Below are 23429 nucleotides of genomic sequence, written 5' to 3' on the forward strand. Positions count from 1 at the left end.
TAATTTTTCAAAATAATCGAAAAGTTCACAATTTAAAAATTTGAATTGATGCACCGATATAAGTGCCGTGCTATCGATAGTATATATGTATATACGAATAGAAATAAATAGATTTTTTGCGACAAGCTTAAAAAATCAAGTACTCACATAAAAGGATCAAAGACAACGTCAAATTAACACTTTCCTTACATCTTCCTATCACTTATTCGCAATATCTTACCTTCGTGTAAACGAACCACTTGTTGTTATCGACAGCAGGGCATCTAACAGCAACCAAAATAATCACCTGTGCGACTGAGTTTTGTGGAGTCACCAAGGCGCTATCTGTAATAAATACAGTTGTTATGCAGTCCGATTAGAACTATTCACAAATTCCCGTCGCTCAGAGCAGACGAAATTGAGCTCTGCCCACTGATAACGCACTTAGTCGACTAATCATTTGCGACCTCTGGAATGGCTGCTAAGAAACTGGATGCCATCATCTTTGGGGCCACCGGCTTCACCGGCAAATACACGGTCCTGGAGGCGGTCAGTGTGCTAAAGGGCCTGAGCTGGGGCGTCGCCGGTCGCAACCAGGAGAAGCTGCAGGCGGTGCTCCGTGAGATAGGGGCAAAGTCCAAGACGGACCTCTCCCAAACGCCCATCGTCATCGCGGACGTGAACAACGAAGCGTCACTGCTGGAGATGGCCAAGCGCTGCCGGATCGTAGTGAACACGGCCGGACCGTACCGATTCTTCGGCGAGAAGGTGGTCAAGGCTTGCATCGATGCAGGCACGCACCACGTGGATGTCAGTGGCGAGCCGCAGTACATGGAGACAATGCAGCTGCGCTACAACGATCTCGCCAGAGAGCGTGGCGTATACGTGATCAGCGCCTGTGGCTTCGATTCCATTCCCGCCGACATGGGCGTCACCTTCATCGAGAAGAACTTTGACGGTGTCGTCAACTCTGTGGAGAACTTTGTCCACATGGGCGTAAAGGGCGGCACCAAAGGCACTGGAAGTGCAGCCCTCAATACTGGCACCTGGGAGAGCGCCATTCACGCAATCGCCAATCGGAGTGAGTCCGTCGCTATCCGCCGAAAGCTCTTCCCCGAGCGTCTGCCCAAGTTCCAGCCAGACCTGAAGCCCCGTTCTCCGCTATCCCGAGCCGCGGAGGTAGACAACAAGGTGATCCTGCCTTTCCCAGAGACGGATCGATCGGTGGTAATGCGCTCGCAACGGTTTCTTTACGAGCAGAACAAGAAGCGTCCCGTCCAGATGCAGGCCTACATGACATATCCATCATGGTTCGCTGCCAGCGTTGTGGTGCTCTTTGCCGCCGTCATCGGCATAATGGCCAAGTTCTCCTTTGGCCGCGAACTGCTTCTCAAGTATCCTGGCATCTTCTCCGGCGGCATGGCGTCCCTCGAGGGTCCAAGCGAGGCGCGCATGGAGCGTTCGTTCTTCCGGATGACCATGAAGGCCACCGGATGGCCCAAGACTGAGCAGCTGGCCGAGACCACGGATCAGTACAGCAGCCCGCCGACCAAAACGCTAACCGTCAGGGTTACGGGTCCCAATCCCGGCTACGGATCCACCTGCGTGGCCCTGCTTTCCACAGCAAAGACCATCCTCAACGAAAGCGACAAGATGCCCAGTACGGGTGGAGTTCTACCCCCTGGGGCTGCTTTCCGCGCAACCAGTCTTATCAGCGAGCTGGAGAAGCATGAGCACGGCATCAAGTTTGAGATAGTAGCCAATAAGTAAAAACTGATTTAAAAAAACAATTTTTAAACACGAGAAATCCTTTGAAATAAAGCATATACTTTAATAATCCGTATAAAATCTTGGGTATAGTTTGAACAAATTTAAATTTCGTGACATTCGATATACATATCGATATTGTTCCGCTACGTATCGGTATCGCGAACCGCGTACGCCACGGTCACACTGCTCTTTGTTTACTTTTTTTGCTCGCATTGTTTCGTTTAAAAAATGCTCATTTACATTTTGGACGCGGCCGCGAGTTAACACAATATTATGAGTGCTGAAATATCCGGCTTTCGCCGTTTCCTACACTGGGGTCCGATCACAGCCTTGAGTAAGTGCTGGCTAGGCTACTAATAGGAGGTTTCCGAGGATGTGCGGCCATCGCGTCGCCGCTATCAGTATCAATGGGATGGGCGACGAGGTTGTCCAATTTGCAAATGGCCAAAAGTGGAGTGAACCAACAAGTCAAAAGATGGAATAGTGGCAAATTACGGCTTTTTAGTCATGGGCGGTGCTTGCAGCGATGCCACGCCCACCCATCCATTCGTCTGTCTGCGGCAAAGGCGACGGCGCCATATCGTATTTCATTTTCCGCCGCACACGCCACATCCGCCGCACGGAGTGGCAAATCGGTTGACAACCTGCCACGGCGTACGGACTTTTAATTCGAGTAATGTGGCGCGCTAATTGCGTTTTAGTTGTGAGTCGTTTGCTTGGTTTATTGCCTCCGCCACGGGCACAGAGGCCTAGCGGGAATTTCACGGCGACCGCCCGGGGTTGGCGTGCAAATAGTCCGTTTGGCCGCAGACGGCGTAGGACTTCCGCACTTGGAACTGATATCCAATTGTTCCAGCCATAATTACTGTATTAGACGCCGGTCGCTTGTTGCTGGTGCTGCTGAAAGGGATACGGAAAGAAAGCACTCATTACTGGACCGTGGTGCCGGCTAATCAACTCGAAAAGCGACAATAAACTAAATAAATGAACTTCATTTCCTCTGCACGCAATTGCCAGGCGAAGCATAACCCCTCCCTCCATCCCGGCGAGACGTGGGGGCTGTTTCAAATTTAATGTTCATATTTACTAGACTGTCCCATATGAATCACAATAATGTTTATCAACCTCTTGTTTTCAGGCATAATCAAATGCATAACGCTGACGACGCTCTACATGAACTCGATGTGGTGGCCACCGAATGAATCATTCGCCGCCTTTGCCCACCAGGCCCTGTTCCTGCTGCTCTCCACGTTGGCCACCTTCAATTACGTCATGGCCACGTTGACAGGTCCCGGCCTGTTGCCAAAACAGTGGCGACCCAAGGTAAATGAGGAGAGAAGGAATGCAGAACCTTTTGTCACCTGTCCGCCTACAACCACGGGTGGGGCGTGTTGGCAACACCTGTTACCATTGATAGGGCCATTTCTCTTTTCCGCTGGCCCCAAAAACTGTTGAACCGTCACGAACTGCAAAAGTACTTTGTCTAAGGGTGGGTTTCCGTTCCTCTGTGCAGCGTCACTCCAAGACGGAAGCAATTGTTTACCCCTACAAAAGGGAGGAGGCGTCGAGAGAGCTCCGCTGCAAAGGGCCTGTGGGCTAGACAAATGGGCCAAGCCGGCCCATTGGCGTGTGTACCTGGTTATCGCATAATCCGCGCCAATTAAACGCTGCAATTTATTTTAAAGAATCCGGACCGCACTGTATCCGAATCCAAAGATGTCGTGACCGAGGCCGACACCGACGGCAACGTTTTTCGGTTCCCATTCATTTTGTCCAGCAGTGGTGCGACCCAAATATAATTTATTAGCGGTGACTCCTCGTATTATAACCACCGGGCCGTCGCCTGCACGCGAACGCATTCTACGGAGCCCAAAGTCCGTAATGCAATTACCCGAATTTGCATAAGTGTTTTGTGGGCGAGCCCAGACGCAGGAGGGGCGGTTTAAATGGATGGCCGATGGCCACTGGGAGGTGGTCACTTAATGAGCTGTGCGTCGTTAGGTGTTGTTGTACCTTGCTGTTTCGTCGAATGCCCATAAATCACGCAGAATATCGCCATTATAACCATTTTGGGTGCATTTAAATTGTGGTTTTAATATACATTCGACTATATTTTAATGAATTTTTACATATTTGCAGGATCCCAAGGACGCGCAATTCCTGCAGTATTGTAAGAAGTGTGAGGGTTACAAGGCCCCCCGATCCCATCATTGTCGCAAGTGTGAGTAAGATTTGCATATGCAATTAAAATTAATTAACAAAATAATTAAACTGTAAGAACATGTTTAATTTTGAATATTTTAAATATAAACATTGTGGCGTACTCCTTTATCCCTTAGGTGATCGCTGCGTCAAGAAGATGGACCACCACTGCCCGTGGATAAATCACTGCGTTGGCTGGGCCAATCACGCATACTTTACCTACTTCTTGCTCTTTTCCATCCTGGGTAGCATTCAGGGAACCGTGGTGCTGTGCTGCTCCTTCTGGCGCGGGATCTACAGGTACTACTATCTCACCCACGGACTGGCGCACCTGGCTAGCGTGCAATTCACCCTTGCCAGCATCATAATGTGCATCTTGGGCATGGGCTTGGCCATCGGCGTTGTCATTGGCCTGAGCATGTTACTGTTCATCCAGATGAAGACGATTGTCACCAATCAGACAGGTATCGAAATCTGGATCGTGGAGAAGGCGATTTATCGACGATATAGGAATACCGATAGTGATGATGAGTTCCTTTATCCCTATGATTTGAAATGGCGCCAGAATCTGCGATTGGTATTTAATGACGAGTGCCAAAAGCGGGGCGACGGCATTGAATGGCCGGTGGTAGAAGGCTGCGACCAATACACATTAACGGTGAGGCAGAAAAATTGCACTTGACCGGATAGCAATAACTTTAACTGTTTTTCAGCGTGAACAACTGGCGCAGAAGGAGGAGAAGCGGGCCAGAACACGCACTTATAGATGCATCAGTCCCGTCACGGGCCGATGGCTTCCGCTCTTTTCGCAGGGCTGGCGCGTATGCCTGGCCGCTCCTTGCTCCGATGAGCCACGCATCCGCCTAAGACCGGACGACATCATTAAAGTAACTCGCTTTCGCAACCACTGGCTGTTTGGGGAGCGTGTACTATCCGAGCAGGAGCTGGGCGACAAGAAGCGTCAGCGCAAGGGTCACCTCCGTGGCTGGTTCCCACGTCGCAGTGCCGTCGAGCTCATTGAGGCGACACAGCAGGGCGGCGGCGACACTTGTAGTGAGCTTCCTCCGGCGCAGAATGGCACCGCTCATATCCATCTGAAGCAGCAGCAAAAGAACGGACATGCAAAGAAATACATGTAGCCCGGATGGGGCAGAGCGCTACCATGGCAATAACGGCTTGTAAATAGAATTAGAATCCGCTTGGACGCTCGTATCTCGTCTCTCTCACGCTAACCCAGACCGCAGTCTCAATTACTCTGTTAACACTGTCGACCAATAAACCATCGCGAAGTCCGTATAAATTGGCGCTGGGAATAGATTTCCTATCACCAAGAGGTCTGTATTATCTGAAGCCTAATCAGAATTTAGTACAGCACAATCATGTTGGACAGATTTACTCAGTACTTCATATGTTAGCATCTTTTCAGTTGCAAATAGGTAAAACCCTTTTAAATTTCAAACTCTAAATTATATAAATTGAATTGCAATTGGAAAACATTTTTTAATTTCGATTGTATCGACCTCCCAATAATATATTTATTGCTTTATCCATAATTTGATTATGATACAGTGAATATTGTAGTATATTACATGTGCATATGTAGGTTTACAGCAAATTGCCCAAGATAGATATCTGGGTCTGAAAGTCATGTTTATGCCGAGCTCATGGTTGCCTCGATTTCTTCAACGGTACGGGGTACAATAGCGAAATTCTCGGTGCCCTTTTGGGTAATAAGCACATCGTCCTCAATGCGCACTCCCCCGAATCCGCGGAAACTGTTGAACCTATCCACGTTGATGAACTTGGCAATGCTCGGATCTGCCAGCGCACGGTCCATCACCCAGTCGATGAAGTAGCAGCCCGGCTCGATGGTCACATACATGCCTGCCTTCAGGATGCGGGCAAAGCGAAGCTTGCTCAGCCACGGCTCACTGGGACGCTTCGGCTCCCTGGGTAGGTAACCGCCCACATCGTGCACGTCCAGACCGATCAAATGGCCAAGACCGTGCGGCTGGAATACACCTGAGACGCCAGCTTCGAGCATTTCATCCACGTCGCCCTTAAGCACGCCACCCTCCGTCAGCCGCTGCAACAGTACGCGGCCCGCCAGCTTGTGCATATCCACCCAGGACACTCCGTCGCGGGCCGTGCTCATGACCGCATTACGAGCATCCAGCACCGCGTTGTAGATAAACTTCTGGTCCGCTGTAAACTTGCCGTTTGCTGGAAATGTGCAGGTGATGTCCGCAGCGTAGCCACAATAGTTTGCACCCATGTCAAATAGACATAGATCACCATCCTGCACAGGACGGTTGTTGGGGGCGCCGGCATGTCCGTAATGCAGGATCGAGGAGTTCATACCACTACCGCAGATGCAGGTGTAGGATGCGTGCCGACAGCCACCTACCGAGTAGGAATGGTGCAGGAAAAGCGACTCGCCCTCGAACTCCATGCGACCAGGGCGCATGAACTTCATCACCTTGATGTGGGCGTCTGACGATACCTTGGCCACGTAGCGCAGCACTTCGATCTCTGCGGGTGACTTGATCACACGGCACTCGGACAGAATGGGATACAGCAGGTCGCAGTCGGTCACGTACTTCTCCTTGCCGTCGAACTCCGGGGGCTGCAGGGTGAGGCCGCTATCGCTGTTGGTGCCGCTCAGCGTAAGTATCAGTTTGGGCTCCGCCCTCTCTAGATAGACGTTGAGTTCATCCACATAGAAGACCTCGTCCACCTCGTACATTGCCTTAAAGTCTGCTGGGCTGAGCAGCTCCCCCATCCAGGTGCCGTACTCCTCGGGGAAACGGGGCACAAAGAGAACGGTCGTCTTGTCGCCCGTCTTCACATCGATGGTGACGATGCCATAACATCCCGGTTCCTTGACGCCGAAAAGGTACTGGAAATAGGACTCCTGCCGAAACACGTAGTCCACGTCGGTGTTGTACAGGCTCTTGTCCTTGCCACCCTCGAGAAGAACCACCAAGTGGCCCGTGGCGAACTTAAGACCCGGCTGGAGCTTCTCCAGGATCGCCTTAACGGCTCGGTCCCTATTGTCCCGAAACAAAGTCATGGGCACTGCATGTCCCGATCCCATCTGGTAAGTGGCCATCGTGAATCCAAGGAAGGCGTAGTCTAACTGACTGCACAAAGCAACTGGGCAACAATATGGGCTCAACCGCTGAGATTAGCTGACCGATATCTACGAATGAAGCAAACAACAGCAATAAATTAACTGTGTTTATCAGTTATTGTTGTGTTTTTGTTTTTGTCTTAGTTTTTTTTTTTTTGTTGACTTTGCAATTGGTATAACCGTCAACCTTATTGAGAAATATACCGAAAAGTTTAACAATCACGCCCTGTTCGCCGACTATCGATAACATGTGGTATTGGCGCGACATCTGGTCACACTTCGACGGATTTTTTTGCAAATTTTATTTCCATAATTCTTAAGAATTTGCAATTGAAAACGGAAAATAGTAGGAGTTTATGTGCCCAAATAGCTAACGTCCACCCATCAACATCGGCTCGCGCTTCAGATGCAACTATTGTTTTACGTATCGCTTTCCCCGCTCCTCTAGTGATCTGTTTCGATTCGATCCAATGTCGGCGTCACAACGCGGCGGCACCAACAACAAATGAGTTATATCGTTCTGATCGCGGCCAGCTAATAAAGTGAACGCTTCCCGGCCTCGGGACTCGAATGCGGCGCTAACGCTGGCCAGTATTAGTTGGCATCATGTCCAGTTCGGTGTTTACGGAGGCGCCCAGCGCCCGGCCGGCGGCTGTTGATAGCGACTCCAATCTGGTTGTGGTGTACAGTAAGAATGGCATCTCTTTCGACGAGCGCGCCATCGGGAACCTCATGGGTAGGCTTACGGCTCAACAATCTCCCTCAAACCCCTAATCGACATTGCTTATCTCTAGAGGAAAAATCGATTTCCACCATTAGCGTGGTACGCCTCACCTCGCCGACACCTAGCATGATGGACCAGGAGGAGACCGAGCGGTTAGAGGAGCTGGAGCGATTCATGGAGACGGTGACGGACTCTGAATTCGACAGCGACAATGGCAGTCAGAGTGACTGCGAGGATCACGGGAGCGATGAGGACGTGCCTGATGAAGAGAATCAAAACACCGGCGACGAAAACAATTCGGACTCTACGGAATCCGAAGTCGATGTTCCTCGCACGCGACGACGTCCCGGGCGTAAGCCGAAAATTGTTAAAAAGCGAAAACGCCGAAAGCCAAAGGAACGACCACAAATTGTGGGCCTACGGGTTGAGCAATTCTACGCGGACGGCACAGCCGACATGGTTGTGAAGAACGCATTAAGTAAATATATCGAATATTATGGTCAAGGAGTAGTTAAATTCAATGTTTCCTAGAAAAAGACTACTCATTAAGACCACTCGTATTTCTCAACTGATTTCTGGTTGCAATTTACAGAGCTCGCCGGCGTTTCTATTTACAAGCGGACTGCCGAAACGGACGCCCTGTTGGAAGTTATTCGAAACGATCACAACTACACTCCATTTACCACGCCGGAGCAGCTGAGGAACCACAAGAGGGCTGAGAAAATGTCCACAGATATGCAGACCCAGAGTCGCAAAATCATCATGCAGACGTCGGGAAGTTTGAAGCTTCTAAATGCCAAGAAGCGAGTTCAGGCTACGCCCTTCACTCCCCTGCAGGTGAAGGTCCAGAGACTACCCACCAAGACGGCACAGCCGCCCCCTCCGCAACAGCAGCATCTACAGTTGCAACCAAAGGTGCACGTGATACGCAAACCCATACAGCAGCCACTGCCTAGACCGAAACCAGAGATTATTGCGAACAGCATAGTTAATGTAAGGCCGACAAGGCCAACTCGCTGCCCCGTCAAGGTAATTGCCCCTGTGCAGGACTTTATCGAAGACGATGACGATGCCCAGAGCTCGGATCCGGCCGATGAGGAAAATGCCGACAAGTCCTATGACACTGAGGAGATGACCGAGGACAGCGAAGACGGCCAGGACTCGGACAACGACAGGGATAGCGACATGGACTTCCAGATGAGGCGCAGCGGTGGCCGCAACCCTAACAAGAAAAAGCGGGGCAGAAAATCGGGCAGACCGGCATCCCAAGCCAAGCCAGCAAAACTTCAGCCCCCGCCTCCCTCCACGCCTAAGGTTTTTCCCGAGGTAAAGCGACGAAAGGAGATAGTGGAACAAAAGGCTCCTCAGATTGGGCAAATCATAAACCTGCCTCCGAAAGCGCCGACTTCAGTTATTGCCTTGGGTAGAGGTCTCCCCAGCACCTCGTTTCTTAAATTTAGAGCCACACATCAAGCGCTGCCCGTGCGTAAACCTCGGCTGCCAACAGTGACGGTTCCTGCCAAAGACCGCAGCTTGCCCGTTGTGCAGTTGGGACGTGTCGTAGCCAATCCCGGAGTATTCACTAACCAGCCGCAGGATGTCAAAGAGATTATCATCAACAAGAACATGGCAAGCCCAAAGGGTGTGTTCACCAATCTAAACAGTTTGCTGGGCGAAAATCACAATTCTAACAAATCCTCTCCCGAGCCGGCCCGTCATCGGGCCGTAATGTCGCCCAGCACTCCGAAGTCTACTTTCAACAGGCAGGCGACGCAGTCAACGCCGATTACGGTGCCGCCCGTAACCAATACCACGCAAGCTTCAACCCCATCCAAGGGCTTTATGCCCATAGGCGTGAACACAGCCCAGTCACACAAGTTGCCTGCTCAAATTGTGATTGAGACGCATCAAAGTTCCTCTGAACTAGCGGCGGAGAACGACAAGCAGTTAGATCTTATCAACTCCATTGTCCAGGATGAACTGCTGAAGACGACACTGGTGGACCAACCGCCAGCTGTAAACGCTGTCGAGGATATACCGAAATTGGTGAAAATGCTGGAAAGTACTGCGGCGGGTTTAGATTCGGCGCCACCGCAAAACTTTGTCGCTGCGGAGATGCAGAGTGGCGCGAATTCCGTTGGAGATGATCAAATTGACATCATAGATGCGCCAGACGAAGATGAGATTACGGCGGATTTCCTGCAGCATGTGGTCGGCCTAATCGAGGAAGACAAACAGTTTGAGGCAGAGGTGGTGAAGCAGGTTTTGGCTAGTGCCGAGCCAGGTACGCTAGACGCAATGGTGTCGATGCCCACACCAGTAGAGCCCGTGTCCCTGACACCAGTCCCATCGGTTCCGGTAAGAGTAAGAGACTTCATTCTTATCCGTTGGTTTATATGGCTTAATTTTCTTACATTTTGTAGCCTCAAGCAAATATTTCGGTGAATATCGTACCTGCAGAACATCCGATGCCATCCCTCCCAATGGCATGCAGCACACCCTCAAGAAGCTTGGCCAGCACCACCACTGCGAAAGTTGTCCGCGGAAATGGACGCATCATTTACCTGCCCCCCATGGAAGCGCCAACCACGCGTGCCAAGCGGAGAGCTCAGTTTCCATCAGCTTCGCCCACAACAAGTACGGGGGATCTGAGCAATTTGTCCTTCGGTGAACCGACACTGGACACCAGCACCCAGAGCAATGAGAGCCAGAGTGCAATTGGACCGAAAAGGCCAAACCCCAGAGAACCATCAATGGCCAGGCGCTCAACGGTGCCCAGGAGATCAAAGAAGCTAAACACGAGCCAAAGCAACGATCCAGAAGCTTCAGAATCTCAAGAGGATGACGATGACCCCAACAAGTAAGGTTCATGATTGTACATATATTAATTGCTCATTGAAAATCGTTCAATTACAGGCTATGGTGTGTTTGCCGGCAGCCGCACAACAATCGTTTCATGATATGCTGCGATCTGTGCGAGGATTGGTTCCACGGCACATGCGTGGGGGTAACCAAGGCCATGGGCACCGATATGGAAGACAAGGGGATCGATTGGAAGTGTCCGAAATGTGTTAAAAAACAGGAAGAGAAGGTAAGCCCATCTCAAATTGTGAAGTATTATTAGAATGGTATTAACCGCTTGGATTTCCAGAGTCAACCACGCATCACCGACATGCTGGTCTCGAGGCCAACCTTTCAAACAGATGAGAAATTCAATGATACCAAAGTTCCAGCCGAATCTCCTCCAAATCCCAGAAGGTTACTGCCGGTAGGGGTTACTGTGGCTAGTTCTCCCCTGCGTAGCCCAATGATGAAGCCAGTAAAGAAATTTCCAGCAGCCACGAATCCACCCCAGCAGCAGCAGCTGAACTTCATCAAGCTGCCGCCTGGTGACTCCAACTGTGTGCTCTGCAAGCGGCCGGCGGCTTCCAATTCCGTTTACTGCAGCGAAGATTGCATACGAAAGTATGCACAAAACGCAATTCACGCAAACAGCTCAGTAAAAGGTCGCCCCGATTCCCCAATGACGAATACTGCCAGCGTTCAATCTCCCTTGCATCATGCCTTGGAGGCAAAGAAGAATAAGAAGAAGGATCTCTTTGAGGACATGCTGCGACAGGCGGACTCCGTGTCCAAAGTGGAACGGGTATGTATCCCATAAATCCTGTATACCATTTATTAAATATAAATGTTATTTATATTCCGTCAGATCAATGTTTTTGAGCGGAAAAGTGGGCGTATGATAACTGGCCATTTGGCCCCCACCGCACTTCAGTTTCGCAAGTGGCTGCAGGAGAATCCTACCTTCGAGGTGATGCCCTCAGGAATCATTCAATCCCCAGATCCAGAGGTAAGTCAAGGTGCGATTTCTATACCAGGTAATCCACAAAATGTATCCACAGAAGCACCAGCTGAAGCGAGTTCCGGATCCATATTCACCTGCCGTCGAGACAATATCAGTAACAGTCACGAAAAGACCCGTGGAAGGTGCAATAAAGTCTCCCTTGCCGACGACAAGCACTTCGATGGTTCGACCCCAAGTGGTGGCCAGGAAAGAAAGGGAGAAGGAGAAGCCGCCAAACACCCCAAGTCGATCCAGCGGTAAACCCGAACCCATTAGACCCGGCATTCGACGCTCCCTCAAGGAGCAGCTGCTGGCGCGGATAAAGGAGGCTCAGACGGTGGAACTTGCCTCGGGCCAAGCCACAACAACGTGGCTGACAGACATCGAGGTGGATCAGTTCGTGCAGGACGTAGAGACTGAAATGTTCAACTCGTTCGGACGCGACGTAGGTGCCAAGTACAAGGCGAAGTATCGGTCGCTTATGTTCAACATCAAGGACCGCAAAAACCGGACCTTGTTCGAGAAGATCTGTGCCAAGCAGGTGGAACCCAAGCAGCTGGTGCGTATGACGCCCGAGCAGTTGGCCAGTCAAGAGCTGGCCAAGTGGCGAGAGGAGGAGAATCGACACCAGCTGGACATAATCAAGAAATCCGAACTGGATTTACTGTCGTGTGCCCAAAACTATGTGGTGAAGACCCACAAGGGTGAGGAGGAGGTGATCGCCCCCAAGATGGATGTGTCGCTGCCCGAAGAGGAACTCAGTCAGCCAAAGCAAGTTGTCAGAAAGCTAACATCACAGATCAGCGAAACGGACATCTCCATAATGGAGCGTTCCAGCTCCCGGGAGAAGTCTGCGTCATCCAAGGAGAAGCGCCACAAGAGCCACAAGCACCATCATCACCGCAAAAGAAGTCGCAGTCGGTCCAGTAGCCGAGGTCGAAGCACCGAGAAACGTCACCGCAGGCATCATAACGAAGCAGAGGCAGGCGGAGGAGAACGGGAGCATCGGTCCCAGGATAAAAACAACAAGGAAAAAGAGGTGCCTGTCCCCTCGGCCTCGCCCTTGCCCAAAAAGAAGGACGATATTGATCAAACACCAGTGTCGAAGAAGACGCCGGAAAAAAAGTTGGACGCCAGTGCTTACAACCTTATTGATCAGATCCTGGAGTCTGAAAAAACGGTTGAGCAGGCAGCAAATCTGGGACAATCCGCCAAGCCCTCACTCAAACCGCTTTCCACGCTCCCAAGCTCATCGAAAATCGACGAACCGATGGACCGGTACTCCCGCTATATAAAAGGTCTAACCACCAGCAAGCTATGGTCCGGGAATCTAAAGATGATTGACGTGACCGACTTTGAAGTGGTCATGCACCCCGTTCTTGGCGACAACCAGAACCTTGGCAACCTGCTACCGATCCAACTGAACGTGATCGGACGCATTACCCGCGTCAATGTCTGGGACTACATCAAGAAGTTAAAGAAGAGTCGTTCCAAAGAGGTGGTCATCGTGCATATACTACCCTCTTCACCGAGCGAGACTTCCAAATTTGATCTGTTCTTCGACTACCTTGACTCGCGACAGCGACTAGGAGTCCTTGGAGTAGATTCAGATCAGATTCGAGACTTCTATATCTTTCCGTTGGGCTCTAGCGACGAATTGCCGCAAGCTCTGTTGCCAACGGATCGTGTGCCCTTCTACGAGGATGCCCAGAGACCAAACACGTTCCTGGGGATCATTGTACGTTGCCTAAGCAAGCGACCTACCCCGCCTCTGCCATCTTTGCCATTGCCCCAGCCAGTGTCGACGGCCAACACAAGCAGCAAGTTGTCGAAGGTAAGGGTTTTAATAATCTTTTGGTAACATGTGACAAGTCTTAATTTATTTGGCAGAAGTCCCGCAACCCACTTACGTTTACGCCTCCAAGTAGCCCCAAACGGAAAGCAAGCACACACTCCACCAGCTCGAAGGATGATGAGTTCGATATTGACGCCATTATCAAGGCTCCGATTGCCAAGCTTCAGAGGAGTAAGCATATAAAAATATTTGATGAGCTACTTCTACATACTAATCTCTTCAAATTGTAGGTGTCCCGAAAATTGTGGCCACGCAACCAGTGAAGGATGACTCCAATGAGCCCTACTCTCCCGGCGGCTCCGACGACGACGAATTCACGCCGGTTGCTCCTCCAAGAATCTCCAATGATCTGGAGCGGCAAGTGGATGAAATCAATAAACAAATTGCCGCGCAACAAATGGAAATCGCAGGCCTGCTGCAGCCTTCAGTGAGTGATTAACTGGATCCCATCTGGCATTCCTCCTATACCATTGCTTTTACTTCTTCGGTAGGTTTCAGCGTCCTCATCGAATGCAGTTTTAGCCAGCATATCGATACCCGCCAATCTATCCAAGATCCTGGCCAGTATCAAGGACAAGAGAGACACATCGGCCGGTGTTGACGACGGGGATGATGAATACAATCCTAAGGACGCCATCACCACGAGCAGTTCATTTCGTAAGTCCTTCAACAAGAGGTGTCAGAAAACGCGGATTTGTAAAAGGTTCCATTTCCAGCACCAACAGCGAAGTCGAGTAGCAAAGGCCGTTTGGCGCATCTAAGTGAAGCTGAGCTTCTTAGCATGGTGCCGGACAATCTGGCAGGCATGATGCCCAGCACATCGAAGATCCGTCACTCGCTGCCGCCGCCGCCACCTCCGCCTCCGGGTGTGTAGGAAGCCAGCCACACGAAAGTAGACTCTAACTAACCCGCGCGCCAACTCTTTACTAGTTATTAGTTTCGGAATGAAATTCACAACGCCTCTTGATTTGAAAACGTCCCTCGCCGCCTCCCATTGTGTACATTCTCGTCCTGCGAATTCGATACCATCTCTGTATTATATCTGGCAATCGGAACAATTTAGTTTTCAGTCCCTTCTCCCCAAGTCCCAAAATCACGCCACACCGCCCTCTTTGATTCATATTTTGTTCGCATTGCAATGCAAGTTAGGAATCAGTTTTCAAATTACATATTAACTCGTGTACATTTCCTTGAAAATAAAAAGTGCTACGTAACATTTGTTTTAGGGATACGTGAAGCGTAACGATTATTTATTTTTTAGTCAACCTTTAGTTAACTTCGCAGGGATCGTCCTTGCCGCTGAAGTGAGCGCACGATATCTTGGGACCGTTGTGCACCCGTGGAATGGCGATCCTGAACAGTGTTCCGTGTGGCATGCATACGCAGATCTTGTACTGAACGCTGCCTGTGCGCAGCCCCATTTCGGAGCTGACGATGGGTATGCGCTCCATGTCCAGAAAGATGCCAGTACCAGCCTCCAAAATGGTGGCGCCCTGCGTTGAGTTGATGGATACGTGGTGCTCGGCCTGCATGTCCACGCCGGCTGCATCAAAAAAGAGGCCCTCCGAGCCCCTTATGGCTATGCGACCATCACTCTCCAGCACCAAGGGCTCGTCAATGGGACTTGCAATGCCGCTGGCACTCACCACCTTGGCCTGCAGGGCTTCCACTCCGCCCGGAATGTTATACTGGGGACGGTGGGTGGTAAACAGCGGCCGCCGATTGACAGGGTCCTTCACCTCAAACATATTCGTGGCCTGGATGAGGATGCCCTCCTTGTTTAGAACAATTCGATCGCGTTCGCTGCTGGCACCGTTGACATTGCGGAACACCCGCACATGAACGCCTCCTCCCTCTCCGTCTGCGCCAGCATCACTGTTAATGGTCACCGGCACATCCGTGAATCCGTGTATCTGGCCATTCGAGTTGGTCTGCACGCGCTCCAGTTCCGTTGACCCGTAGAACTTGACCACATCGACCTCGGGAATCACTTCCATGCCCTGGACACCCTTTCCTAGGCGCAGAACGCCCACAATGGTGAGTGTCAGGATTAGATTGCCCACGGTCAGTGCCAGAAGAATCACTACAATCGTCCAGAAGGCAAAGGTGTTACGTCCCTGGTGGCCGGGATGCAGGCGAGAGCAGCTGTCGCTGTTGTACTTCTCATCAAAGTAGTCGGCGGTGTCCGTCTTGGAGTCATCTCGACAGAAGTCCAAATCCGGAACGGTTGCCCCAATGGGCAGAGTCACAGATAGGGCATTCTCCGAGTTGGCATCGTCGGAATAAGACGGCGAAGGTCCCCGAATAAAGGTGTTTTCAAACGTATTCATTGTGGAATCAAAATATTCTTAATTTTTAGTGCTCTCTTAAAAAAACGTTTTCAGAATTTCTGTATCTAGTGGTAATATAAAAATAGGGCACTAAGTGCTCTGACATGCGCAGACATCCTATGCCGCCGATTTCAAAGTTTTTATTAAATATACAAAAATTTCAATAAATAAATATATAATTTAAAATGTATTTTTCATTATATTACGGCATTAAATTAAAAAAAAAAAGTATTGAACATTTAATTTATCATGGGATTGCATACACTTTCATACTTGCATAAAGTTCTTGAAGAGTGAAAATAAATAAATAAAATGATGAAAACAAAAATTTAAATACTTTAATATTATACGATCTATGTTACTCGATTTAAATATATTTATTTTATAAATTGAATAAATCGGAATACTTTGCTTGGAGGTCGCTACAAGTGAATAATTTAAAAAATTTATATATATTTATTAAAATTAATGAAAACTTATCCTGTTAGGATAATGAATTAATCATTTTAATATTTAAGTAAAATTTTTTGGTAAACGATTTTTTTTTGACCATCTGAGTACTAGGAAATAACACGTGAGTTATAAAGTTTTTCAGAGAACGGTCACACTATTCCTTGGAATGGAACTTGAAGCTTGAATTGGGTATTTTTCGAAGTTGCTTTTTGGTCACACCACCTGTCTCCATTTTCCAAGATGTCCTTTAAGGTGAGCTTCGCCAATAAATCTGAGTGAAACGACCTAATTTCAATTGCCCACGATGACGCAGCCTATCGACCCGAAGCGCGACGAGATCCGTCGCTACCTGGAGCGCGGCAGCGTCCTGGACTCGCTCACCAAGATATTTATCCGCGTGATCAAAGAGCGCCCAGAGAATCCGATGGAGTACATCAGGAACAACATCGGCGTGGTGCGCCACCAGCACGATAAGTACGAACGCCTGCAGCAGGACCTGCAACTGGCCAACGAGGAGATTCAACGTCTGCGTGGCATCATTAATGACATCAACCCCGATATGCTCCAAGGCCATCAGCCTGTCTTACCGGCCGAAGCGGCCTCGGACATTTCCGAAGCCATCGCGGACCCAGTTCCAATGGAGGAGGGGGAAAAGGTGCCGCAACAGCAACAAGAAGAGGGGGACGCTAATCAGGCGGCTGGAGAAAGTGCTGCAGACGTTGAGGAACTAACCGCCGCCGTCGAAGCTAGCCACATTGAGGAAAAACCTATGGCCATTGCGAACGAAAGTGCAGCTTTTGCGGCAACTGCTCACCCCACAAGTGCATCCGTCCAAGCTGAGGCAAGCAGCTCCGCCGAGTAGATCTCGAAAGCACGCTCACACCAATCACATACCACTAGAAAGCATTCATCTAGAACAAGTTACAAGTATTTTCCTAATGTAAATATACATAAATAAAGCGGAATACGCGATATAAAAGCCTGCGACTCGGCCTGTTTTATATTTATTATGGATCTTTCAAATATTTATTGAAATCAGCTTCATAATTCATACACGTTTTATATCTTTTGTTTATTAATACAAAGGATTATTGATAATACATATTAATAATAGTTAATTTTTAAAAAACACATCTTATAAATGATACAGGGGTATGACGAACGGAAAAGCTAAATTTGTATTTTTTCACGGGTGGGGGAGTAATGGAAATTCGGGTGCAATCTAACCATTTTCATGGACATGTACGCGGGTCATGTATTTGTTTTTTTTTTCTTTTGGACTAAAGTGGACGAACAAAAACTGATCGATTTCTCTTTTAAATTCAAGGTCAAAACACAGTGTTTACATTCCTCACTTCTTGGCAAGCGTTCCTTATATCTCCTCCTTTGTTTAATGTTTTCCCTTTTCTTTAAATTTTTCTTTTTTGTTATTTGTTTTTGTTTCATATACTCTTCCTAAGGCCTAAGAGCGCGAAAGGGCCCCCGTTTCTATATGCTTTATGACCGAGACTGCGGTCTAATCCGATTCTATAGGCTGACCTGTTTACCTAGTGTTTAAAATTTGGACAAAACGTATATAGCAGCAGGTAGGTGTGTGTGTGTATGTGAGTGTGTGCGAATGGGTTGGTCGATAGATATTGAAGATATGCGGGGGCTGGAGCGGTTATTAAAAATAAATATGTTTGCTTTTAATCATGGTATTTGTTAATGTGAAGTTGTAATTAAATCTCAATGGGTTAAAACATTTTTCCTCCGCTATGGGTCCAAGATGGGGTCCTCCATGCATCATCTTATCCAGGGTGGTAAGGTATTGGGATAGGGTTTCTGTTTCTATTGGTGTAGATTTTGACTCGCCCCGGCTGTCGATAAAAGTGACCAGAAAGAGAGATAAGGTTGCGGTGAGTAATTCACTAGGAAGTTGGTTCTTTTGTTGACTGTGCACTTACGTTTCATCCATGATCTGATGTGTTTCAAGCATATTATTTATTTCTGGTTGTATGTTTCGGATTTGTTTCTTGGGTGTCGGTTGGTTTTGTTTGTTGTTTTGTTTTTTTGTTATATAGAAAAAGACTTTTGTTTGTTGTTGGGCTGCTGTGTGATATTACTTTTTACGTTTATCTGCCGGCTTCAGGATCTGGAACGAGCACATCAGCGTGTCGTCCACAGACATCATGGCGCCGGCGTTGTCGAACTCGCCGCAATAGTTGGGCGCCGAGAAGAGCGTAACCAATTGGCGCTTTGCGAAAAACTCGTAGCCGTCCTCGACCACCTGGTGAGCGCGACAGATGAGATCGAACTCGTTCTTCTGCAAGAACTTAGCCACCACCTCGGCGCCGAAGGTGAAGCTGACGCCACGATCGTTTTCGCCCCAGCCCATAGTGTCCTTGTCCGGATCGGACCAGAGTAGATCGCACAGCAGGCCCTGATCGGGAACGTCGGTGGGCCGCATGATCCGACGGATCTGCTCCATCGAGGTCAGATCGGGACTCAGGCCGCCGTGGCAGCAGAAGATCTTTTCGTCAACAATGGCCGCCACCGGAAGGCAGTTAAAGCAGTCGGTGAACGTCTTCCATAGCTTGATGCTGTAGCGGCGCTTGCACTCGTCGTAGAAGCCGTAGATGCGGTTAATGCTGGCGCATTCATGGTTGCCGCGCAGCAGGAAGAAGTTCTCCGAGTATTTGATTTTGTAGGCGAGCAGCAAACAAATGGTCTCCAACGACTGCTTGCCGCGGTCAACGTAATCGCCCAGGAACAGGTAGTTTGATTCCGGTGGAAAGCCGCCGTACTCGAAGAGACGCAGCAAATCATAGTACTGGCCGTGAATGTCGCCGCAGATCTTCAGCGGCGCCTCCAGTTCCAGCAGGATGGGCTGCGAGAGGAAGATCTCGCGCGACTTCAGGCAGAGACCTCGGATCTCGTTCTCCGAGAGCTGTACATTCTTGCCTGGCCGTGCCCCACGCACCTCCAGCAGTCGGGATATTATGCTGTCTATATTCATGACGTCACCCATGTTTCCGCCTTGCTGCTGCTCTGCTATTGAGAGTTTATTTCCTTAAAAATGACTGCCCACGTAACTATTAGCGTTAATTTTACGTTTTTATATTTTTTTATGTAGACCTGGATCGACCACTCACTACCGCAGAGCTGCAAAAACGAAAATCGATACTATCGATAATTTAAAAATGGCGATGCATCGATATGGCAGTGGGTGAGAGAAAGAGAAAGACTTTTCATAAGCGCTATAAAAATACTAGAAAGTAAATAGCGTTACCGAAAATCGCTGGTTTATCCTACGTTGCGCTTGCCAAAAAGCAAATATTTAAACTTTAATAAATAATATATAATTATTTAATTAGTGCCCCAATTCGTCGCTCAGAGTATATAACTTTGTATATTTCTTCTTAGCTCGTGTAGTATATCCGGTCACACTGTCTCCCGCCCACGCCCATTCCAATTTCAATTGACTGTTAAATTGAGCGCATTTGAATTAAGTCGAATTAATTGAAGATGCTTTTAAACAACATTTTGAATGGATCCAAAGCTGACGCCATCTATATTATAGCGGAAATTGGCCAGAACCATCAAGGATCCGTGGCAACGGCCAAGAAAATGATTTCTGAAGCCAAGAATGCTGGCTGCCACTGCGTAAAGTTTCAAAAATCGGATTTGCCAGCAAAATTTACCAGATCCGCTCTGGAACGTAAATATGTCAGTGATCATGCGTGGGGAAAAACCTACGGAGAACACAAGGAGTATCTAGAGTTCTCCAAGGATCAGTATCTGGAATTACAAGCTTACAGTTACAAGCTTAATGTAGACTTTACTGCTTCCGCAATGGATGAGGTATAACAATTAAGGAATGAAAAGTCTTAATTTTTGTATACTCTTGGAGGATCTTATAATTTTAGTCAGAAGCCCGCTGAGTCATTTCCGACTCTATAAATCTTGCCATCTACGGCCGAGAAAAAAATTGTACCAATTTTTTAAAAATTTTATAAGTTTTAGGGTTAAAAAAAGGCGAATATTTTTAACTGAGCTATGATCCATTTAGATTCGATCCTGTCATTGAATGGCAAACTGCAAGGGTATATAAACATAGGCTTTTCAAAGATAGTTCCCCTTATTTTAATTTAAATATTAATCTCGATTAAGAATAATGAATATTAAAATTAATAACATTTTTCTTTACTTTGCACTAGTCTTCCTTGGACTTCCTATTGGAGTTGAAAGTTCCCTTCATCAAAATTGGATCTGGAGATGCAAACAACTTTCCGCTTCTAAAAAAGGCAGCTGGTTTAGAAGTGCCCCTGGTGGTCTCCACAGGAATGCAGACTATGGCGACAGTTGAACGGATTGTGCAGATAATGGAGGAGGCTGGGAAAAAAAACTTCGCTCTTATGCATTGCGTCTCGTCTTACCCAACTTTGCCGAAAGATTGCTACTTGCAGACTATTTCCTTGCTTATGCGCCGCTTTCCGAACGTGGTTATTGGTTACTCTGGCCATGAACTGGGAATATCCATTAGCCAAGCAGCAGTTTTGTTGGGCGCCCGCATAGTGGAGCGCCATTTTACACTGGACAAGAACCAAAAGGGCTCTGACCACCGCTGCTCTTTAGAGCCTGAGGAATTGCGAGCCTTATCAAGTGCAATTTATAACTTTAAACTGGGGAAGGCACTCTGTCCAAGTGATATTGTAAGAACCTTAAATGGCGGTAATGAGCTGGAAGAAGCTCTCCGAGATGTCCATGATAAAAACATTTTGCTGTGCGAGATGCCTTGCAGGAATAAGTTGGGTAAATCCATTGTGACAACCCGTAATCTTAACAAAGGCCACTGCCTGCAGATGGGCGACTTGGCCATCAAAGTCAGCGAGCCGAGTGGCCTCACAGCCGAGGCTTTCTTTGAGATACTTGGAAAAAAAGTTACGGTCTCTGTTTGTGAGGATGAACCCATAACTGGGAGCATGCTAATTCATTAGTCAATGGGTTGCTTTGTAAAATACATGCATACATGAGTAGGTGCTATATAAATTTCTATCGAATATGAATGGGAAAGTGGAGTAATTACTCGGCGCCTTCGTCACTGCCTCCATCGTCCTCGTTCTCGTTCTCGATCATCTCGATGTCCTCTTCAATGTCACCCTCCTTCTTATCTGTGGGCTTCTCGTAGACAGCCGAGAGCGGTGAGACGCACACGCCGTTCCAGACGGACATTTCGCGCACAATACTGGTGTTGCCCTCCATACCCAGGATGTGCTTGTACCCGCCATGGGCTAGCACACGAAGCAGGGTCTGGGCCGTGTAGCAGCACACATCTTGCTGCTCCAGAGTCATGGCAGTGTGTACTCTGATGTGACCCGGTTCGGTCGGGTCGGTGATACCGGCAGAGCCAGGCAGAAAGAGGCCGGCGGAGAGCAACTGGAAGACGCGACGGAAGGCTAGATTGATGGGCAGTGCCTGACGCGACGGGTTGTTCATAATGGCCAAATGAGCAATCAAATCCAGCATCCAGGCCGACAGCGGAGCGAAGGCGTCGAAGCGCCGAGTGAGATCTTTGAGAATTCGAATAAGTACCTTGATCGAAGAGTGGTGAGCGTTCTCCTCGAACCAACGCGTATGACGGATGGCGGCCAGATGGCTCTGCATCAGTTTGTGGTCCATGTGAATCTCTGGCTCCAGTTTACGCAAGTTCTGTGGTAAGGTGGCAATCAGGATGCGCACCTTGGCGTGAACGTTGGCGATGTCGAAGCCGCGCTCGTGGGTCTGGATAGTATGCTGGTCTCCCTTGGTTAGTACCTCGGTCTTCATGCTGGCCTTAAGGTCAGTCTCCACCTTCTTGGCCAAGGCGTCTACCGCCTCCTTGGTCGGCAGCGTCTTGAGAATTACCACCACGTCGGCCACATTGTTGCCGGTAAGAATAGTTCCCTTTTTGAAGGAGCCCACTTGGCGTACCTCCTCCAGTTGCTGTTGGTTACGGTAACTAAAGACTTGTGTTTCTACTGGGATTCCAGATCACTTACACAAGTTGTCAGATCTCCGGGGGCGACCACTAGATTGTCCAGTACAGCCTGCACTTTGGTAACCAGGTTTCCAATGGCCGTCTGCTCGCTGGGATTGGGGCTCAGGTCCTGGTTGCGCTTCAGAAGTGCCTGAGAATAAAGATAATTATTCCATTCCTCCGCCCATGTGCGTTTATTGATTTACCGCAGTCAGAGCAGAATCATCCACAGCGCCGGCGAGAGGAACTTTTGGAAAACACACCTCTGCCAGGGTCAAATCGAACGGATGGCGCGGCACAAAGGTCTTCTTGAATGGCGGACGAATGCCCCCACGCATGGGGCGTCCACCTCGGAGAGCTCCGCGAACCATATTTCTGTGAGAATGAATTTTAATTTATTTTTCTCGACGCCGAAGCGTTATACTTTTTCGGGAGGTGAAAACAAGTGTGGCTGCGACAAGACCGGTAAAACATACCGTGGTTTCGCCAATCAAAACTTCTAAAATATACAAGAAAAAATACTAAAAAAAGTAGCGTTACCATCACACTAAAAATGAGGATATATATCGCACGATATAATCAAACAAATCAATAAAAGTTGTTAAACGCTGCAAGGGTATTCTAAATTTTAAAGGCTAAAACACTTGCGGCCAACAGCAGAAACTTAAAAATTGACTAATGAAACCTGAGTGGAGTATTCATATAAGAACTATATGCAAATTTTAATTCATTAAAAAACCTCAGGCAAAGTATAACAATTCCCGACAAATTTGTACTTTTATTAAGAACTTTTCAAAGCAATTTAAAGAAAAGTCGTCCAATTCATGTTGAGTACTATTACACGATCGTTTAACATTTTGGTACCAATCTGTCTAAAAAATTAATAATTATTATAAATATTAAAATAAATACCCACCGGTTTTGTGACGCTAATGTCCTTTGACTCCTCAAGAAGAAGTCTGAATTTGGAGTCTCCTCACAAAAATGACACTTGCAATAAATTTTTAATGATTTGGTGAATTTCGTGCGATGAAGCTTTATCCGCACGGCTGTTGCACCATCAAAATACTTGCTGCATAATTTGCACAAATGGTCAATTTGTGACACTCTTGCACGCAGATGGTATTTATTTATATAAAAA

The 23429-nt window shown here is 48.3% G+C and overlaps 9 protein-coding genes across 11 annotated transcripts; 5 read left to right on the forward strand and 4 right to left on the reverse strand.

The window, feature by feature from the left end:
• Positions 1-35: 35 nt before the first annotated feature.
• LOC110190581 (saccharopine dehydrogenase-like oxidoreductase) lies at positions 36-1827 on the forward strand. The gene has a single exon (XM_020961174.2). The coding sequence runs from the start codon at positions 454-456 to the stop codon at positions 1747-1749; it is 1296 nt and encodes a 431-aa protein (XP_020816833.2). The 5' UTR covers positions 36-453; the 3' UTR covers positions 1750-1827.
• On the forward strand, positions 1799-5251 carry LOC110191296 (palmitoyltransferase ZDHHC6). 2 transcript variants are annotated; one of them, XM_020962105.2, is made up of 5 exons: positions 1799-2083; positions 2888-3072; positions 3889-3970; positions 4089-4609; positions 4665-5251. In XM_020962105.2, exons 1-5 carry the CDS (start codon positions 2023-2025, stop codon positions 5088-5090), a joined length of 1275 nt encoding a protein of 424 aa, XP_020817764.2. In that variant the 5' UTR covers positions 1799-2022; the 3' UTR covers positions 5091-5251. The 2 variants fall into 2 exon arrangements, with proteins under 2 accessions (XP_020817764.2, XP_086696262.1); XM_086840136.1 differs by having other exon boundaries at positions 1935-2824.
• Positions 5252-5504: 253 nt separating this feature from the next.
• On the reverse strand, positions 5505-7063 carry Dip-C (dipeptidase C). The gene has a single exon (XM_020962104.2). It carries the CDS (start codon positions 7061-7063, stop codon positions 5603-5605), a length of 1461 nt encoding a protein of 486 aa, XP_020817763.2. The 3' UTR covers positions 5505-5602.
• On the forward strand, positions 5563-14744 carry pps (protein partner of snf). Of its 2 annotated transcripts, none has more exons than XM_020962102.2 (12): positions 5563-7820; positions 7879-8286; positions 8401-10172; positions 10232-10668; positions 10725-10899; positions 10960-11454; positions 11518-11658; positions 11711-13486; positions 13543-13678; positions 13738-13934; positions 13999-14164; positions 14224-14744. In XM_020962102.2, exons 1-12 carry the CDS (start codon positions 7691-7693, stop codon positions 14379-14381), a joined length of 5991 nt encoding a protein of 1996 aa, XP_020817761.2. In that variant the 5' UTR covers positions 5563-7690; the 3' UTR covers positions 14382-14744. The 2 variants fall into 2 exon arrangements, with proteins under 2 accessions (XP_020817761.2, XP_020817762.2); XM_020962103.2 differs by having other exon boundaries at positions 8401-10166.
• Positions 14724-15955, reverse strand: Scgbeta (sarcoglycan beta). The gene has a single exon (XM_020962106.2). It carries the CDS (start codon positions 15835-15837, stop codon positions 14776-14778), a length of 1062 nt encoding a protein of 353 aa, XP_020817765.2. The 5' UTR covers positions 15838-15955; the 3' UTR covers positions 14724-14775.
• Positions 15956-16432: 477 nt separating this feature from the next.
• On the forward strand, positions 16433-17277 carry LOC110190996 (myc-binding protein). The gene is made up of 2 exons (XM_020961709.2): positions 16433-16542; positions 16604-17277. The coding sequence occupies exons 1-2, from the start codon at positions 16531-16533 to the stop codon at positions 17150-17152; spliced, it is 561 nt and encodes a 186-aa protein (XP_020817368.2). The 5' UTR covers positions 16433-16530; the 3' UTR covers positions 17153-17277.
• A 9-nt stretch (positions 17278-17286) lies between these two features.
• Positions 17287-19483, reverse strand: Pp1-87B (Protein phosphatase 1 at 87B). Its single transcript, XM_020961707.2, has 2 exons — positions 18237-19483; positions 17287-18149 (listed from the first exon to the last, which is right to left on the reverse strand). Exon 1 carries the CDS (start codon positions 19298-19300, stop codon positions 18392-18394), a length of 909 nt encoding a protein of 302 aa, XP_020817366.1. The 5' UTR covers positions 19301-19483; the 3' UTR covers positions 17287-18149; positions 18237-18391.
• A 74-nt stretch (positions 19484-19557) lies between these two features.
• NANS (N-acetylneuraminic acid synthase) lies at positions 19558-21321 on the forward strand. Its single transcript, XM_020960946.2, has 2 exons — positions 19558-20133; positions 20490-21321. Exons 1-2 carry the CDS (start codon positions 19798-19800, stop codon positions 21267-21269), a joined length of 1116 nt encoding a protein of 371 aa, XP_020816605.2. The 5' UTR covers positions 19558-19797; the 3' UTR covers positions 21270-21321.
• On the reverse strand, positions 21222-22808 carry LOC110190441 (interleukin enhancer-binding factor 2 homolog). The gene is made up of 3 exons (XM_020960933.2): positions 22495-22808; positions 22311-22439; positions 21222-22254 (listed from the first exon to the last, which is right to left on the reverse strand). The coding sequence occupies exons 1-3, from the start codon at positions 22657-22659 to the stop codon at positions 21355-21357; spliced, it is 1194 nt and encodes a 397-aa protein (XP_020816592.2). The 5' UTR covers positions 22660-22808; the 3' UTR covers positions 21222-21354.
• Positions 22809-23429: the final 621 nt, after the last annotated feature.

Source organism: Drosophila serrata, unplaced genomic scaffold (genome assembly GCF_035046125.1).
Source record: "Drosophila serrata isolate PLE 108 unplaced genomic scaffold, ASM3504612v1 contig_382, whole genome shotgun sequence".
In the NCBI taxonomy this organism is placed as follows: domain Eukaryota; kingdom Metazoa; phylum Arthropoda; class Insecta; order Diptera; family Drosophilidae; genus Drosophila; species Drosophila serrata.

Excerpts from the sequence above, each read along its gene's own strand:
- Dip-C (XM_020962104.2), bottom strand. The coding sequence starts at position 7,063 with ATGGCCACTTACCAGATGGGATCGGGACATGCAGTGCCCATGACTTTG.
- LOC110190581 (XM_020961174.2), top strand. The coding sequence starts at position 454 with ATGGCTGCTAAGAAACTGGATGCCATCATCTTTGGGGCCACCGGCTTC.
- NANS (XM_020960946.2), top strand. The coding sequence starts at position 19,798 with ATGCTTTTAAACAACATTTTGAATGGATCCAAAGCTGACGCCATCTAT. Across the intron at positions 20,134-20,489 it reads CTGCTTCCGCAATGGATGAG|TCTTCCTTGGACTTCCTATT; the intron begins GTATAACAATTA and ends ACTTTGCACTAG.
- Pp1-87B (XM_020961707.2), bottom strand. The coding sequence starts at position 19,300 with ATGGGTGACGTCATGAATATAGACAGCATAATATCCCGACTGCTGGAG.
- LOC110191296 (XM_020962105.2), top strand. The coding sequence starts at position 2,023 with ATGAGTGCTGAAATATCCGGCTTTCGCCGTTTCCTACACTGGGGTCCG. Across the intron at positions 3,073-3,888 it reads CAAAACAGTGGCGACCCAAG|GATCCCAAGGACGCGCAATT; the intron begins GTAAATGAGGAG and ends ACATATTTGCAG. Across the intron at positions 3,971-4,088 it reads ATCCCATCATTGTCGCAAGT|GTGATCGCTGCGTCAAGAAG; the intron begins GTGAGTAAGATT and ends TTTATCCCTTAG.
- LOC110190441 (XM_020960933.2), bottom strand. The coding sequence starts at position 22,659 with ATGGTTCGCGGAGCTCTCCGAGGTGGACGCCCCATGCGTGGGGGCATT. Across the intron at positions 22,440-22,494 it reads ATGATTCTGCTCTGACTGCG|GCACTTCTGAAGCGCAACCA; the intron begins GTAAATCAATAA and ends CTTTATTCTCAG. Across the intron at positions 22,255-22,310 it reads CCGGAGATCTGACAACTTGT|CAACTGGAGGAGGTACGCCA; the intron begins GTAAGTGATCTG and ends CGTAACCAACAG.
- pps (XM_020962102.2), top strand. The coding sequence starts at position 7,691 with ATGTCCAGTTCGGTGTTTACGGAGGCGCCCAGCGCCCGGCCGGCGGCT. Across the intron at positions 10,900-10,959 it reads TTAAAAAACAGGAAGAGAAG|AGTCAACCACGCATCACCGA; the intron begins GTAAGCCCATCT and ends TTGGATTTCCAG. Across the intron at positions 11,455-11,517 it reads CCGTGTCCAAAGTGGAACGG|ATCAATGTTTTTGAGCGGAA; the intron begins GTATGTATCCCA and ends ATATTCCGTCAG.
- Scgbeta (XM_020962106.2), bottom strand. The coding sequence starts at position 15,837 with ATGAATACGTTTGAAAACACCTTTATTCGGGGACCTTCGCCGTCTTAT.